The 17,636-nt window shown below is 33.5% G+C and overlaps 1 protein-coding gene across 1 annotated transcript in view; it reads right to left on the minus strand.

Annotated features, from left to right (window-relative positions):
* Positions 1–572: 572 nt before the first annotated feature.
* Positions 573–17,636, minus strand: part of LOC128189353 (uncharacterized) — a 30,277-nt gene continuing 13,213 nt past the window's right edge. Inside the window, exons 6-11 of the mRNA XM_052860927.1 lie at positions 16,995–17,089; positions 15,874–16,029; positions 15,445–15,534; positions 13,241–13,357; positions 12,792–12,884; positions 573–1,534 (exon numbers count right to left, since the gene is read on the minus strand). Coding sequence (XP_052716887.1) covers positions 921–1,534; positions 12,792–12,884; positions 13,241–13,357; positions 15,445–15,534; positions 15,874–16,029; positions 16,995–17,089 — 1,165 coding nt within the window. The 3' untranslated portion in view covers positions 573–920. The remainder of the gene's footprint in view (positions 1,535–12,791; positions 12,885–13,240; positions 13,358–15,444; positions 15,535–15,873; positions 16,030–16,994; positions 17,090–17,636) is intronic.

The raw sequence follows: 17,636 nt of genomic DNA on the forward strand, positions 1-17,636 counted from the left end.
CTGGGTCTTCATCGGTCGTGTGCTGTACGAACCGGGTGAGGGAATGTTGGCGTAAAGGATATAAGGTATAATGTTGTGGCGCGCTGTGGGCCGTAAGCTAAAACGAAGGGTAGGTTTGCCGTATTCCCGAAGGTCCATCAGTATACAGTTCCAGAGAAATAAACAGGCAATTGATGTAGGATTCCGAATCGAATTTATAAGGTGAGACTCAACGATAGCAACATTACAACAATTTAACAGACAGACATGTTACAAACAAGTCGGATATGGCCAGTAGCGGCCTCCGGACGTGGCCGAGGCTGGCCGCCGTATTTCAGACTGCCGATTAATAATTGTACATAACTATTTATAAGAACATTATCTGAACAATGAGTATACATTGACAAGTGATGACTTAAGTAAGCTGAGTGAAAGGTTAACAGATATAAAATAATTAAATAAACTCAATGAGTCTTTGATGTCCAAGAAATGAAAAACTGATAATTGCACAATATTTAATTTTGTTTTTAAAAGATTAACAGTCCTTGAGACATGGCACTCTGTCTCTTTGAAATCACATTAAGAGTCCGAAAAGTGTCAATTACTAAATAAATAAGCAACTTTGTAAGAAATAAACTGTAAGAAAATATTACGAAACATATGTTGAATTTTAAAAGTCAAGTCCAAAATAAAGTTATATTTGAACAGTGAATTCTGCACGGTGATACAATTCTGATTTTCGAGTGATTTTCTTTACGAAAACAGATAAAGTAAATTGTACGATAAATAGGTCGATTTAACTGCTCCTCTTGTTTACAGGAAGTCAATTGAATTCTACAAACAACACTATCAATTTCTTATTTAATCCTTGTTTAAATACAGAAAACATTAAATTTCTTCGGCAGTAAGAGTGTCCTTAAACTTCTATAAAGCTTCTGACTTCATTTTGCTTCTTCTTCACAGCATTGGTTACTTTTTGTCTTTAAAAATAGGTTATATATTTCAGTTATTTGTTTTAATATGATTTGGGTTCGACTCTGATTTTTAATTTGTTTTAACTTTAGAACGACTGCTTTAAAATCCTCTTTCGAATCAACATCATGATCTAGCCTGATGAGTGCTTTATACATGATGTCTAACAGTCTTGTGTAACTTTTGACTGAAATTTCGGTAGGATTTGATATTTCCCGAAAAATGGTCTGAATCCTATATAATCTTTCAATGTCATCTCCAATACCAAGGTTTTTTCCCCAGACGGGATTACCCCAACCTGATTTTGGCCAAAGTTCTTCTTCAAGGAAGAATTTAAGTAAACTGTATAATACATGGACTGACTTTTTACGTTCTTCTTTTGATTCAAAAATGCGATTGAATTCTTCAGACAATGTCTCCTTCAGTTTGCTTTTTTCTTGGTCTGTTAAATCCTTAAATAATGTTTCCACTGATCTCCCAGTAAGTCTTCTGATGGTCGCTGCCATAACTTCCTCTGTCAGTTTCAGACCTTCTTTACCCAACAGGTTGTACAGCCCTGTACACAGTTCTTTACTATCTTTCTCTGCAAAAATTGTATTTTCACATTTACTTTATTTCTTTGATCAAAATTGTCTATCTGTGGATAATGATTTTTTTACTGTTTAGTTTTTTGTAAAATGATTTTTGTAACATAATCTAATATATAATTTTGATTTTTGGCAGCAAAAACAACCTTTTTTTTCTTTCTACTCAAACATTTTTAATGGAAAAATATTTTTTTCTTCATGATTTTCTGTATTATATATTCATTCATAATTCTAATTAATATTTCTGTTCCATAAAAATGCAAGATAAACATTTGATTAGATATATACATCATGTTATATTGTTCACCAAGATAAAAACTTGGTGAGTCACGTGATCAAATCCTGTGAAGCCAAAAGGGCTTCTCAACAGATCTAATCACGTACCAACCAAGTTCATATTTCGATGAACTTTGTAACAATTCTGTTTATTTCTTATTGTGTGAAACATCTCAAAATCGGAGAAAACCAGACTCTTTACCAACTGTTGCGCCGAAAAAATGGCCGGTTTACAGGGGTGAAGGTTTACCAAGATTCGATAAAAACTAGCCAATGTCAAGGAAAATACATATCTGTTTAACGTATTTATATAAGTATAATATAGATGTATAATGCATCAGATTTATTTACAAAGTAGAAACTGTTCACTTTGATCATGAGAGTAAACCAGCGTCCCGTTAAATATCTTATTATCAAACTACTGAAGGTACAAAATCAAGAGGCCTAGGGGCCACATCGCTCACCTGAGCAACAATAGCCTTAACTCTGATCAAATTAGCATTACAGTATCAAAATCTCTTGGCAACTAAGTACAGAAGATCTTGCTTAAAAATATTTTTATACACTTATCTGTATGGAAAATGTCAAACCCCTTTTGTTGTTGTACCTGTTAGAACATTTTTTTCTATTTCTCAACCCCCCATTTTGTGGCCCCAATTTTCTCTAGGGTATCGTGGTTTGATCAAAGTTTATTCTGCACTACCCGTTCTTACTGCTTTTTGGACTAAGAACTTTCCCAGAATATTTTTAAAGATGTTCTCTATATATTCCTATGTAAAAATATATCACCCATAGGGGCCCCCGCCCTACCCATGGGGACCATGATTTAAACAAACTTAAATCTACACTATTTGAGGATGTCTCCACAAAAGTTTGAGCTTTTCTTGCATAATTGTTTTTGAGAAGAAGATTTCTGAAGAATTTCTCTATATATACCTATGTAAAAATTCATTCCACATTGTGGCCTTACACAAGCCCTGGGGACCATGATTTTAACAAACTTGAATCTACCCTACCTGAGGATGCCTCCACACAAGTTTAAGCTTTTCTGGCAAAATAGTTTTTGAGAAGAAGATTTCTAAAGATTTTCTCAATACATTCTTATTTAAAAACCTATCCCCCCATTATGACCCCACCCTACCCCCAGGGACAATGATTTTAACAAACTTTAATTTACACTAATTGATGATGCTTCCATAGAAGTTACAGTTTTTCTAGCCTAACAGTTTTTCAGAAGATTTTTAAAAAATACCAACAATTTTTCAATAATTCTAAATTCTCTTCCCTGAAAAGAGGGTGTGGCCCTTTATTTGAACACACTTGAAACCTTTTAACATAGTGGTGCTTTGTGCCAAGTTTGGTTGAAATCTGTCCAGTGGTTCTTGAGAAAAAGATGAAAGTGTAAAAAGTGTATAACAACGACAGACGACAGTCAATGTTTTGCTATTCATTTTTTTTCGACACTTAATTTTTCCGGTACGTTCGACTCGTCTTGAAACGCTGTTAGAAAATCCACGCTTCATGAATTGTTTAGCTTTGCATTTTTGTATTGAGTTGTGCTTAGCTTATGGTTTGAGATCGCACTCTTTTGCGAGTTTCATTTAGGAGAGTGGATCTTGCGATTTTGCCATCTAGTTCTTTCTTTAAATATCGCCGTGCTTGCGATGTCGTTGGGGGCGGCATGTTCAAGGACATTGGAATCCAAGATTGACATAGCAGCGACAGATAAAAAAGTATATTCACATTCTACTGTGTTTTCATTTAATTCTGTGATCTTTGAATGCCTCTAAAAGCAACAACTGATAACTTCGTATGAATTCAAATGTAATTTACACATGTAGTTTTTAAACATTGATTTCTATGTTATCGGATTACGCAGCACTGTTAAGGTCTACTTTGTGGTCCCACCGACAAGAAAGTACGCAAAAAATGTTAACTATAGCATAACACGAAACAACAAGTCATTAAAAATAATCATAAAATAAGTAGTTAGCGATTGCTATCGGTACGAACACATTAAATTACATTAAAATTACCTCTTCGTGCAACTTTGTAGTCTAATGAGTACCACAACGTTAAATGAAAAAGTGACAATAACAAACCGTGATCCATCTCAAAATCCAATGAACGAAATACATCCCTACGGACAATCCGAGTGACACCATGTGAACTTCGGGAGTCTGTGTTCCTTATAGACTCTGTGGAGTGAAACCTTATACTGGGAGACGCGTCTGTCCGTATGGTAGTGTTATACGTCATACTGAAAGAGGAAGTGCCCAACAAAAGGTATCCTCGGGGACAGACTGTCTACCAACATGTTTGGTGGTTAAAATATAAACAACTGACTGATCGCGATGCACTTGTCGATGTGACGTCATACTGTTAATTTTGACGCATTATTATGTGTAGAGAGAGGCGGATCGGTCATTTTTTTTACATGGGAAAATGCATTTTTTAATTTTGCTTTTATTCGACCTATTTTAGAGTATGCTGATATAGTTTGGGATATTTTTACACAAGCAAATACAGAATTGCTTGAAAGGTTCAGGTAGAAACCGCAAGAAATATAACTGGTCTTAGAGTTTATTCCTCCATATGTTTACATGTGAACTAGGCTGAGAACCTCAACATCTTTGAAAAACAAACCATAAACTACATGTACATCTTATGCATAAGATGATTTTAATGGTACAGCGCCAAATTATTTGTATGTAGTTGTCCTAAATCGAATTAAAACAAAAGTGGACAAGAACCTACGAGACCGACAAGCATGGTTCAGAAGAGAAAGATCGTGTATTGACCAAATAGCCACAATGTGTATGATTATAGAACATTCAATTAAATGGAACAGCTCCCTCTATGTAAACTTTATAGACTTTGAAAAAGCATTTGACCGTCTATATGGAGAAATTTTATGCAAACTACTTGACCACTATGGCATACCAACCAAACTTATAACTTAGATAAAAAATATGTATAGTGACATGAAATGCCAGGTCATACATGGAGGAGATACAAGTGAAGATTTTGAAATCAAAAAACAGGTGTACGACAAGGTTGATTGTTCTCCCCCTTTTTGTTCCTTTTGGTCATTGACTGGATTATGAGAGAAACAACAGCAGGGGGAAAAAAATCGAATCCAGTGTAACCTGATGAACTAACTTGAAGACCCAGATTTTGCCGATGACTTGGCTCTTTTATCACATACGTACGACCAAATGCAAGAAAAAACATCAATCTTAGTCAAAAATGCAAGACTGGGCTCTGAATCAACAAGGAAAAAACAGAGCAAGGAGAATAAACACAAACCACATCAACAGCATAGAAATTGATAACACCCAACTGGAAAATGTTACATCATTCATATATTTAGGAAGTGTTGTTAACCATAGTGGAGGAACACAGGATGATGTAAAATCACGCCTAGCAAAAGCATATACAGCATTTCGTATGCTAAGAAAAATTGAAAAGTCCAAGAACATAACAATCAAACCAAACTCAGGATATTTAATAGCAACGTAAAATCAGTGCTACTTTACGGGTCGGAAACATGGAGCCTCACAATGGCAGACGAAAAAACTCCAATCTTTTGTAAACAGATGTTTGAGAAATATCCTTCAGATATGTTGGCCAAACAAAACGTCAAATGAAGACCTTTGAAGAAGAACTTACCAAATCCCTATTCCACAAAAAATCAAAAAGAGAAAATGGAAATGTATTGGTCATACACTAAGGAAAGGCAGATCTAACATCACCTGTCAAGCCCTCCCATAGACTCAACAAGGGAAGAGGAAAAGGGGAAGACCAATACTAATCTGGAGAAGAGTCCTTGAAAAAAGAAATGGCCGAGAAAGGATACAGCTGGAACACCATCTACCAACTAGCAAAGGACAGAGAGAAGTGGAGAAGAATTGTCTGTGGCCTATGCTCCACAGGGGAGTGAGGAAGGCTTAAGTCAAAGTAAGTCAATCCATTTATTTTATGCTTACTTCATAAACTTTCTTTTCTGGTAATCTGACTTGCATTTTCTTGGTATCAATTTCTATACCGAGAACAGTTGCCACTTGTTGGGGACCCTCACTATTTTCCCATACTATTGGAACCTCAAATTACATGTACCTGCATATCTGTACAATCGTCCTACACTCATATGCGTAATTATCACCAACAAAAAATCTTTTAAAATCATATTACTAATGTAAGACTTCGCTAGAGTCAGCGCGCTTGCACACTGGCCACTCTAAAAAGGAAGAAAATGTCTCAAAAGTGGAACACCCAAAGGGAAGCCACTTGTCGAAATAAAAACCATCAAATTTAAAACCTGGAAGCTCAAAATCACCCGGTTGGATTGGCAATAGTCTGAGTGCACTTTTAATATCCGAATAACTTATTGCATTGCGATCCGCGCCAAAACGTTAATCCATGCTAATCCCCTCGTCAAAGGTGTAGTTCACAAAACAGAGCTCGTCGTCATTAAAGTGATTGACGGATTTCTGGGTGGGTTATGAGAGGAAGTGAATATCTCTGAATTCACTCTCCACTTTCTTGGGTACTTCTCCCAGCGGTGAAACTCGGAGAGTTGACATAGGTCGCTATTTAAAAGGACCGACCTTTATAATATTATCTGAATGTTAATAAAATGACGGCAAATTAAAGGTCCTCATTTTTACTTGTGGACCATGATAGTGCAAACGAAAATCAAACTGAAAACTATTTATAAGCTCTTCTGCTACAGTCCCCGCAACGTTATTTTTTACAATCCTATCCTTTCGTATCGTGTATCAATCCTATCGTATCGTGCGTGTATACTGTTCTATCGTGCGTTAATTCTATCCTATCGTGCGTGTATACTGTTCTATCGTGCGTTAATCCTATCCTATCGTGCGTTAATCCTATCAGGTTTATCGTTTAATTTCAACAATTCTTCCGTTTATCCTATCGTGTTAATCGTTTCGTGCCTTTTCATAAGCAAGTAAATTTATTACTAAGTTGCAACTCGTTCGGTGCGCCGTATACTAATATTTATCGAACAAGAATTGTAAAATCCTATCCAACATTCCGTCAGGATACTAATTTTTAAATTTTTTAGATCAAAATTAACCAATATTATATGTAAATAATATCTGTTAACATTGAAAATGAAAAACGAAGTTCTTAGGAACAAGGTAACATATTTACCTGTATATCGAATATATTAACGAGGCCGAGTACAGAACGAGTACGCACGCTTTCGCGCAGCGTTTTATTTGTATTGTGACGTCATCTTTTTGCTTGGTTGACGCCATGGCATGATAGTTTCAACTGCAGATATTCAGCGAAAATTGTTGAAAATATATCGTTTGGTGCGTAAAAATAATGTTATATTGTGGAAAAAACATAAATGTCTCGAAGTATAAGCTATATTTGGGCTCAGGTCGAAAACGTGAAGAGGGTTCAGCAAGCCTAGCCCTCTGTCACGTTTTCTTAACCCGCCTAAATATATCTTAATTCATATATTTCAAGAAAGTAACCATGTATTTTATATTAATGACCCTTAATATGTTATGTTATATATTGTTTTATTAATTAAATATGTCTGAATGTTTTAATAATACTATATAGATCATCTTTTCCGCCTTTGTCAAATTATCTGACTAATCTGGGAAATTGGGCATACAAAAATCAACTTTGAAAAGACCCCTGGTACAAACCAGGTGGTAGAAGGGTTTTGGTATTTGACCATTTGACGCCTTTTAGCAATAACTTTAATATGTTGAACAGAAAAAGAAATCCCTAGGGCAGAAGTTTTGAAAAAATGTAAAAAAAAAAAAAAAAAAAAAAAAAAATATGCAAAATTGATACATTTCAAGCAAAATCCCATAGGGTCCTATGTTAAAGATAAACAAACTTTGAGATGACCCCCTAAACAAACGGTGTGGTAAATGTCTTATTTTTTAATCATAAAATAATAATTATATCAGTAGAAATTCATGTAAAGAGTTTCATCCAAAAATCTAGTGCAGAAAAAATTAGACCCGGCCTCGTTAAATCGTACGCAGAGTGTACATACATGTATGTGTAAATTCGGATGGATATTCTATAAGGAATTTTCCTTATTAAGCCAATTTGGTAATTGTGGAATATGCCAGAGTAGATTTTTGGATTTTTGTAGGTTGCATTGGCGTTAGGAGAGCTTGAAAATTATTAGATAGAACATAGTTGCGAATATCTGCAGTTGGCTGTATTGCAACATTTCTTGTTGTACCTAAAACAAACACTTGTTTTGGTTAACACTTGCGTTGCCGCGAAGCTAGATTTCGGCTTAGATGGGGCGGCTATCAAACGCAGCCATAAATTAGAATTTAATTTTGACGAACGCTGGCAAGAAATTGTTTGACGTATTCTGAACTTCTTGTCCAATTTTTTTTCTCCAGCCCATGCCCGAAAATCTCCTTGCATGATCGCGAATAATAAACATATAAATAGATTCTACGAGTTCCGCTGTCCTCCCTGGGTGTCTTTGAGCATAAACATGCAAAGATATAAGGAATGCATCTCTCAATCTATCGATGGTTGCCTTTTCTGCTCTTTTATTTAAAACGAAACTTCTTCCGGCAGCAAACTGCTTTAATTTCGCACTGCCTGATGTTAGCAATGCTAAGTTGATATAATACATGTAACCAGCCCAATTTTTCTGTTTTAATAAGAGCGGCACGTGGAAACTTACATCGTGTCCAGCACATGCCTCCATATTTAGCATGGCTCCGATGCTATCTGCCGATGTTAAAGCAGTTTTCACCGGGATTGACCAGGACAAGTAAAATATAATTGCCTACCCGCCATTATTTGCACTTCCGTATCATTTTTCGTAAGGTTGTATCGATTATTTAAATGAAAAGATACCTATTTTTATATTAGAATTGCCCGTACTTCTCCGTTTAACTTGTCCGGATAAAGAAAGCGGCTTTAAATAAGATTCTTTGAAAATTTGCACTGCTAATGGTAAAAATAATGTCTAGATGATAATATTTGAAAATTATGCTAGGTATTCCAAAAGACTACCTTAAGAAAAAAAAGAAAAATATGCATAAAATATCTCAAAAAGAAATTTTAAATTATTGTTCACATCAAAACAAATATAAGATATGATATTTCAAACTACTATGCTTCCATTGATTCCTATTTGAGGAATGCAAGTAAAAATAATCAAAGTTATATTGGAAGTTAATAACATAAAAATTCACACCAACTCTACTTGATATCCATCAATACATCAGACAGGCAACACTGGCACTATGAACTTTGCATTTTTAGATGCTGACAAGATATAACGTGTAGATACATACTTCAAGTCAATTTCATATTAAGATAACAACAATAAAGAACTTCCTGTTTTGCAAATCAAGATTACAACCATATATCAAATCTTGTCATTCGAGAACTTGAATACTTTTTACATTTATCTGGAATACCTGTTAATAAAGCAGTAAGTCATGACAGTTTAAGCTACAATATGCTTAAATCCTGCAAAAACCCCATTTCAAAACCCATATGACTGCTACTTAACAAATTATTATCATTCAAGACTTTCCCTGACTGTTGAAAACGGCACACGTAGTTCCACTATGTAAAAAAGAAGATCAATCTGTAACTTCAAACTACAAATCAGTTTCACTTTTATATTAGTAGTATTTTGGGGAGAATCTTATCCAAACCTTAAATTTTTTTAAAACTTCAACATGCTTGATTTTTTTCTGGGGGGGGGGGTTGCCTGGTCATTGATCAACATATTGGGTTGATCATTTTCATAAACGACTTGGCTTTACCAGTGAAATTGATCAATCTTTTACACTTTCGTAGTTAGTAAAAACCTCAATAGATTAATAGTGAGAAAGCTCATATCTGATACTCCGAAACAAAATACTGTAACTAAAGTATTTCTCTGTTGGAAAGTACCTGGAAATTGATGCGACATTTTTGTGCCAGTAAAATTGAACTTCCACAAATGACCAAACCTTAAAGTCATGACATAGTTTGTGGTCACATCAATATTAGGATCAAGTCTTAGCCCCTAAATAATTTCCATTACAAAACATGGGTGAAATGAAATTAAACATTTTGTTTTATAATGACCTTGAACTTGCAGAGATGACCTGGGTCAAGATAACTACAACCATCATGGCATAATAAAAAATGACATTAAGAAAATTTCAACCATCTCAAAAATCAATAAAACGATATACAAATACAAAGCAGGGCAACACGGACCTCTAGGGCTAGGTGCCTAGGAGGAGTAAGCATCCTCTGCTAACCGGTCACACCCGCCGTGTACCCGTACGTAATCTTTATGGATACCAGGGACTTCCAGTGTTTCTTCAGGAGGAAGATATAGCAGACATAAATTATGAACCTTTTCTTTCAGTGACACCTTGAACTTTCCAAAATGACCTTGATCAAAATCATGACACACCCTCAGGCCATATACAATCCTTATGTGAAGTAGGAACTGCCATTGTTCTCTGCAAAATATATTGACTGGACACTGCTATACAGACGGACGGACGGACATACAGACAAGGTGATTTCTATATATGATTATCTCTCCAAACTGAGTTTGCGGAAGGTATACAACATTTTTGACATATATCTAGAAAAAAACTTTCACAGGATGAATGACCATCTTTAAGTCCTCCTTAAAGAAAGCTTAAAGGTGTTTAAAGGTAGCTTAAAGACGATCTTTAAGCCACCTTTAAGCTATATGTGTTGCTTAAAGGTGGCTTAAAGAAAGCGTAAAGATGGCTTAAAGGCAGCTTAAAGACTATCTTTAAGCCACCTTTAAGGACAACTTATAGGTCCTTATTGTCCAAACTTCTTTAAGCCACCTTTAAGCCACCTTTAAGCCACCTTTATGCCACCATTAAGCCATTAAAAAAATTTAATTCAATATTGTGCTTAATTTCCAACAAAATGTATTAACTTTATGAAAGAAAAGGTATTAAAACGGTTTTTGTTCTAGAAAAAAAAATGAAAAAAAAAAAAACCGCCCACGGCGAGAATTGAACCTGGGGGCCTTAGTTTACTAGCATCACCACACTTCCTCTGCGCCACGGCAACTTTCATACTTATGAGCGTTTTTATATCCTATATATCAGTGGATAATGAATCAATGTATTGAATGTGTTAACTTAAAAAGATTTTGACAAACCATTCAGTTTGTAACAATCAATTATATCTAATTTATAAATTACATGCATGCAGTATTCAGAATGAAATACGGAACTTGGTCTTCAGTGAACAAAAATATATTATACCTAAATGGAAACCGTTAGGTTCACTAGTAGGCTTTCTTAGTTAATAAATTTAAACATAGTAGATATACGTTCATCTAATTTATAGCTATAAAAATGTAAGAAAGAAAATAAAATCATTTCTTTTATTAAATGCATTGATACTATTAGGGTATTTGTTCAATTTCCCGCAATTTCCCGGTTTTCATGATCGCGGCGCCGTTTCAATATGTTTAAATATTTACATGTAATTGTATGTACAGGATTTTTAAACAATCAATTCTATAACAAACAATATTACCAATTACCGGTGACGTATTTACTGCATGTGGCAATTGCAAATGATGTATACATATACTTGTACATACAATTGTATGATGTGCCAGGCCGGGTATGTGACATATTTACCCTTATACATATATTTAAATAATCAAACCCTATTTATGATCACCGGTACATTAATTAATTAGCCTCAAGATTTTACTCTTACATAGATGTATCGTTAATTTGTAGACGTAACATTTTTGAAACCCAGAGCTAGAAAATAATACTTTGAAAATGAATTACAAATGTAAATTAAGTTTTATTCACTAGACTTATCGTATACTCGTACATACTAAGATTCAACGCCTTTAGAAACCCTGACGTGCACCTGGGCACACGGCACACCTGTTGTGTATATCTTGTATATTCTGTGTTAGTTCCAGGGGTTTTCTTAAGTTGGACAAACAATAGACTTTAATTAGATATACACAAACATGCACCTGGGCACCCGACACAACTGTTGTGTATATTTTGTATATTCTGTGTTAGTTCCAGGGGTTTTCTTAAGTTGGACAAACAATAGACTCTAATTAGATATACACAAACGAACAAAACTATGTCTAGACAAACAAAGCAGTAATATCCTGCCCGATATAACAAAGGCAATTGAGAGTCTTTTCATCTTTAACATGTATCTAGCAGATCTAGAGTTAGAAATAATGAAAATTGAAAAAAAATACAAACCTTAAACCGATTATCAAATTAAATCATGCATTTTGGTTCATTGTCTTTATTTTGTTTGATAACCGGATGAACTGAGAGAGAGAGAGAGAGAGAGAGAGAGAGAGAGAGAGAGAGATTTTTTTCACCGATTAATTTATAATAGGAAACAAACATACTTTAATTAGTTTTATGCACATATTTAGATACAGAGACTGCGTTCACCCCTACAATAATTTTGAAACCCCCCAAAAATTATAAAGAATTTTATACCGGCAATCTGTGTCCATCGGAGCGGTGCTGATGATAGCGATCTGTAGTTAATGGAGCGACAATTAAAACCGCCTGGAACACCCCCCCCCTTCCTTGGAAATTATATTATCACTCGGATGACCCCCTCCCATCCCTATAAAAGAGCTTTTGCATTTAATATATGTATTTATTGTTCAGCTTGATCAAACTTGACTTAAAGGGAACTTAAAGATGGTTTAAAGACAACTTAAAGGGAGCGTAAATGCCACTTAAAGATGCTTAAAGGTGGCTTAAAGATGGCTTAAAGGTGACTTAAAGAAGTTTGGACATTAAGGACCTATAAGCTCAGCTTAAAGGTGACTTAAAGGTGGCTTAAAGATTGTATATCCTTTAAGCCACCTTTACGCCACCTTTAAGCCACCTTTAAGGACTTGCTTAAAGATTGTTTTTCGCCCTGTGTTTGTTATATACAAACCTGTTGGATGTGCTATCCTTTTTAAAATTTCCACGGTGTCATTAAACACATCAGTCTTTTCCTGCGTGTCTCCTTCTTCATAATCTGATTTGTCTGAAACATTACATAAACCTGATGCATTTTCTGCTGATTTTTCCTTATCGTTTTTTCTTCATTTTAACGAAGAAAAAGAGTGCATTTTAAGTATTTTTTTCAAATTTATAGAAAATGAGTAGCTTTATTGATATAACAAAAATCTACTTAAACAGAGTTTTAATTTTTAAATCATTGATTGAAACCTGATGAAATTAATGCCTTTCCTTTTTCACTACCTTGGATATTTGTACTCTTTTGATTAGGTAACTAATAATAATACCCATACGATGCGGAAATCATCTTCAACATAGCATTACTTCTAAAAAGCTATAATTGACTCATATAACATTACAGAGAATATAAGTTGCGCTCACCTGCTGTTGTTCCTCCTTCTTTTAAATCCTTTGATATGTCAACTTCTACTGGTTTACTTGTATTTGACTTCACTTCATTTGTCCTGAATTCATCGTTATCACCTTTTTGATGTTCATCTAAATGTACAGATCAGTATTATATAATTCTATGCAAATCCATCATGCTAATTGTAAAGAATACAGGTTTCAAATCCAGAAATGAATGTTATACATGAGTTGTGTATGGCTTTAGGTTCGTGTTGTTTGTTTTAAGTTGTAAATTGTCAAATTCAGATTTTTATAAAGTTCAATTTCATGAGTAAAAATAACACTTAAAGGCTCTATAACAAACAATAAATGCCTGATTTTCATTAATATCATCAGTGGAATTATTTCGCATTTTTTGGAAAAGGTCATCCTTGAGAAAGTATAAGGCCTAGTTTTATTCTAGTTTTTTAACCAGGTAGGGAAAAGTTGTTCGTTAATTAAGGTATACGTTTACTCAGAATAAAAAAAAATATCCACTGATGATTCTGAAAAACCATCTATTGTTGGTTATAGACCTTTAATTGAAGTGGATTTTTTTTCACTTAAGAAAATACCCTAAATATTTTGCACTATGAATGAGATTTTCTTAATTGTGATAATATTACAAATAGCTAAGCTCTTTTAAAAATGAAATACAGTTTATGAATGGCAATGACACGAAATAAATACAAAACATTGAGATTTCATTCATTTTTATAAATATGTTATGTCAATCATAATTTATTTCATAAATCTGAGAACGCAAACCATGAGTAAACAACGTCCTTCAAGAGATTGTTTAAACTATTCAACAAAAATAACGGATGAAATGGGTGATGGTCGTTGCATATTCAACACTCCTTAATGTCCACTTTACACAAGCTTCTTTTAACACAAAAGTACGGCAATATAAAGCTACTGGAAATCCGTGCGTTGTATGTTAATATTTAATAGTATAGGATACATATACTAACAACCTAAAGTTTGTAAAAAAAAAAAAAAAAAAACACCTTTCATGCAATTCCTGATTTGTACCAGATATATACATGACATTATGTAATATTTTTCTCTTGCAATAGAATCTTAGAATTCAGCTCTATGAAACAAAGCAGAATACTTAGCACAGCTTAGATTATAGACTGCACACAAAATCCTACAATAACGGTAATTTCTCCGTTGACAATGCCACTCTCTTAATATGTTTTATCTTTCTGTGATCATAAATTCGAACTTACAAATACTTATGTTGTGATATGTTGGCCACCCTTAAAGTACCTTACATATACTACTTTTTACAATTTAATTTATGTGATAATTTTCAACAAAAATTCCAGAATTATCTGCCTTATGTGTTTTTCGGTGGACAGAAATGGATTTAGAACTAAACTCTTGAAAAATTAATTCGTTTGTTCTCAGGCCCGCCTACATATGATTTAACATTTCTAATTTTTATCTGTAAATGCTTAAAGTAAAATGCCTTAAGTGTGCTTGTAAATTCTAAAAAGAAAAATTTAGTATTAAGGACCACATTTAAAATAATTAAGTCAGGTGGTGGTTCAAACTAGATTCCAATAAATTGCAAATGACCGTCCAATTTGGTTACAACACATTGTGTTCGGTTATGATCGCGACGGCAATGATTTTAGTTTCGATATGAAGGTCATTGGTTAACTTCAAATACAGAAGGAGAGTTCTTGCAGTTTGTATTATTCTAAATATCCAATGATATAATTAAACACAGGTCTCTCTCAAACCTCGTATAAACATGAAGCTGTGGTGCTTTCAGAAGAACATGTCAATTTCATAATTCCATTTAGTTGAGCTAATAAATCTAAAACAGATACATTTATTGCCATGTAACCTTTATTTAATTAAAAACATCACTTTTGTTTGGAATATGATGATAAGAAATGCACCTTTAAAAAAAAAGAAAATCCAGCATGCCATTTTTATAAAACAAAAGAACCGCCCGACCGCATCTGTCTTTGAAAATATTGGCCTGTGAACCAAGTATTTAATGTTTCATTGCCGAACATACATTTTTGTGGGGGGTTGGGGGGGGGGAGAATACTTGAACATGTACCATTTGATCAATAGTGATACAACTTTTCATGCTATTTTTATCTATAACCACACAAAATGATGATTGGTAAACACAACAATGATATTACAATGAACCTACTAATTTTACTTGTTACCTGTTGATACTTCAGAGTTCTTTTGTTTTATGATTGTCGGAGAAGAGGGAGCTTCTTCAAAGTGCTCTGATGAATCAGATTCATTCATATCTGCAGGACCATAAGCATAAGAATTAACTGAATATAAATAGAAACTTTATTAAATAGCTTTTATCACAGATTTCTCGAATTTATAACATCTATAACAAAAAAGAAGAAGGTGGAGATGACATGATAATTTTATGTCATATTTTAACAAGGATATTTTTAAATACTTTTATTAATGTTTTAACATTCTCTTGCTTGATGTAAAAGAAATCAAAAAGTGGAGAAGATAAAAGCACTTTTCTTTTTCTGAATACAGATCTGGAAAGGAATCAGGTTCTATTAGATTTAATAATTTCATGACTATAAAACAATTACAAAGAAATCTACTAATAACAATCTAACCACTCTTTCTTGTTTCATTTGTAATTTCATCTTCATGCCTCAACGTTTGGGAACGTTTTGATGTATCTTTCACCTCATTCCTCAAAAATGGTTGTTGTTCTAAATTATCCTCATTCCTCACTGTGTCACTCAATTCTTGACTTTCCACAGGATAAACTATCATTTGAAAGATAAAACATGAGGTAATCAGAGGTTATAAAGCTCATCGAGAGAAGGCATCAACTTTATGAAATAAAGATGTATATATAATTCACCGAACTATCAAGGAGTAGCGTTCCTACTTTTTAACGCATACTCCTTACCCCTCCAAAACGGATAAGGATTCTTATGATTTGCGAATTTATGTTTCTTTTTTCAATAATTTTTTTCTTGACATGCTATTGTTTCTTGAATGAACCTGCCCCCCCCCCCCCACCCCAACCTCCCCAAACTTTCAAAGACGATGCTACGAGCCAGTTTTGTGAATTCTTTTCTGAAAAATCAGAATCTGTGGTAATTTATCACAAACTGTATGTAAAACCTGTATATAAAACCTTCAATAGTCCTTAGTTACTCTTGCTGATTGAATCAATTTTGTTACAAACCTATACAACAAAGTGCTATTCTGAACTTGAAAGAAGTGCTTCACTTTGTTTTGAAAGATGATTTGACGTTGTATATAACTATTTATCATTTTTATGTGCATTTAATATTTTTAATTTAATGCTGCGATGGTAAAATTTTGGCTTTTTTAATCTCTGTCTAATTTTCTTCATTTCATGATCACACGCATCATCAATTAAAAAATATCTAGCAACGTTTCATTACTTTAACTTTGTTTCATAAGAAACTCTTGGTATTGACTATATTGACTTGATAAAAACGAGTGATCGGAAATGCTGATAAGAATCTTCAATTTTTGGTGAAATAATCATGCTCATAGGAAAAAGATGATTACTAAATCAATTATACACGAAAGTTTGATTTCATTTAACAATTTTTTTTTGGGGGGGGGGTAATATATAGATTCTTTTCATATACTACGATAACTATTACTGCATGGAATATCATCTCTTCAAAGATAACAATTTTAGCTCATTTCTAGCTGATAACTGTATGGACAAAATACAAAATCATTTTACCTATTTTGCACAGTAGATTATCCATATACCCACGGATGAATAAAATCGCAGCAATAGACAGGAAGACAGCAATGCCAGTAAAAAGAGAGAAAATCCTTAAATAAAAAAACACAACTGAGTTTCGAGCTACGGAATCAGTTTCTTGTTTTCTACCAATCAAATCATAAGAATTAGGGTCAAAACGAGACCACAAGGTGTTTTAGTACCCTGGGTTCGGGAGAGGTAACATGTTGTAAATATATATATATATATATATATATATATATATATATATATATATATATATATATATATATATAAAGAGTTTTATATTATATATATATATATATATATATATATATATATATATATATATATATATATATATATATATATATATATATATATATATATATATATATATACATAATATTAAAATCTTTTCCATGAATTTAAGTGAATAATTGACAACTTGCCTCAAGACTTCTTGTCCCCAAGACAACTCGCCATCAGTTGAAATTGGTTTACTTGTACATTCGTTTACAACTTCATTAAGGTTTTTTTTCTTTAATTTCAGCATCTTGACCGATAAACACTATGTTGTTTATCTTCATTGCCTTTAGTGATTTAAGATTTTAATTGTATTTTTTATTTCATTTATCA

Source organism: Crassostrea angulata, chromosome 6, assembly GCF_025612915.1.
Source record: "Crassostrea angulata isolate pt1a10 chromosome 6, ASM2561291v2, whole genome shotgun sequence".
Taxonomy (NCBI): domain Eukaryota; kingdom Metazoa; phylum Mollusca; class Bivalvia; order Ostreida; family Ostreidae; genus Magallana; species Magallana angulata.